The following is a 1,500-nucleotide window of genomic DNA, read 5'->3' as shown; positions in this document are numbered from 1 at the left end:
CTCCAGATAGGAGAATAGTTCCAGTCCTGTGATTTCTACATGTATCATCCAATTTTTCTATTATTATGTCAAACCTTTTAGTATTAGGGGGTCTATATATTACTACGTTCATTCATTTTTCAGATTCAGATTCTACCGCTATTAGTTCACATTCTGAGTTACTGTATTTCTCATATATTTTTCCTTGTTTTTTGTGCTTTCCCATATATTGCGGTTCCCCCTTGATTCCTATTTTTTCTATCTGATCTATAAGTTTGGAACCCTTTTTATTTGATCATCATTCCCAGTCTCTTGGAATACCAGGTTTCACTTATATTCATTATATCTATTTTCTTTTCAATGGGTTAGTTCTTCTAAGTACTCTATTTTTTCTTTTTGAGTAACTCGTAACTAAACCCTGCGCATTCATCACTATGATGGTTTGCGTGTTTTCTCCTCATTTAATATGGGTAATAATAAGGATTTTTTCCCATGTCTCTTTCCTGTTCTGGTATGTGTTCTTTTCTTCATTTCCAGAAATTCTGACATTAAAAAATCCAACTTTTCCATAATATTAGATCTTCCTTCATCATAATTATTCATTTTGTGTCTGAATCTGCAGTTTTCTCCGTATCTGCAATATCCTCTTGCATCATAAATAAAGTTCTTATCTCTTGAATTGTATCTTGGAGCTGATCCTTTGAAATATTTTTCTGACACACACATTGCGGTGATGGCTGGTTTTTTCCTTTCACCTGATATCTTTGTTCCTCTCTTTGTTTGTTTCGTTCTTATTTTGATTATTTATTTGATTTTGATTCATGGCTACAGGGTGCATATATTTACATTTTTTGTCGAACTTACATCCTTTTCCTTCTTTTAGGTTTCTGCATATTTTTGGATGTAGATCTCTGCAATCATCCTCGTAGCCATCTAGGTATGCACATTTACCATATATTTCTTAGTTGTGACATACCTTAGGATGTTTGTAGTAACATCTTTCTCCGAATCTGCAATTCCCTCTTTTCAAAAGGTTGCAGACCTTGTTTTTCTTGCCTATTTTTTCCTCTTTCCATCATTATTCTGAATCTGGTGGAGCCTCTTCGGGATTTGGTGAGCTGTTGTGATTTCTTGGTGTTGTCGGTGGGTGTGTGTGATGCCTTTATGTGTTGTTGATTTTTGTGTTGTTAGTGATTGTTTGTGCAGTGGTCTTTTGTTGTGGTTGTAGTCCTTGTTTTTTTGCCGTGTTGTTGAGTTGCGGTTATTGGTTGTTTTTGTTGTTGAGTTGTGGTTATTGGTTGCTGTCTTTGTTGTTGAGTTGTGGTTGTGTTCCTTGTTGGTTGCTGTGTTGTTGAGTTGTGGTCCTTGGGTTTGTGTTGTTGTTGTGTTGTTGAGTTTTGGCTGTGTTCCTTGTTTGTTGTGTTGTTGAGTTGTGGGGTTTGGTCCTGGGTAGGTGGGTTGTGGGGTTGGTTGGTTTTGGTTGTTGTTTTTGGTGTCTCAACGACCTGACCGGCGGACAGC

General features: G+C 36.6%; 1 protein-coding gene across 1 annotated transcript in view; it reads right to left on the bottom strand.

The window, feature by feature from the left end:
* Nucleotides 1-1,166: 1,166 nt before the first annotated feature.
* LOC135216541 (salivary glue protein Sgs-3-like) overlaps nucleotides 1,167-1,500 on the bottom strand; it is a 342-nt gene continuing 8 nt past the window's right edge. Inside the window, exon 1 of the mRNA XM_064251915.1 lies at nucleotides 1,167-1,500. This exon is cut by the window's right edge and continues 8 nt beyond it. Coding sequence (XP_064107985.1) covers nucleotides 1,167-1,500 — 334 coding nt within the window.

Source organism: Macrobrachium nipponense, chromosome 6 (assembly GCF_015104395.2).
Source record: "Macrobrachium nipponense isolate FS-2020 chromosome 6, ASM1510439v2, whole genome shotgun sequence".
Classification (NCBI taxonomy): Eukaryota; Metazoa; Arthropoda; class Malacostraca; order Decapoda; family Palaemonidae; genus Macrobrachium; species Macrobrachium nipponense.
This window is presented reverse-complemented; position numbering and strand designations above follow the sequence as displayed.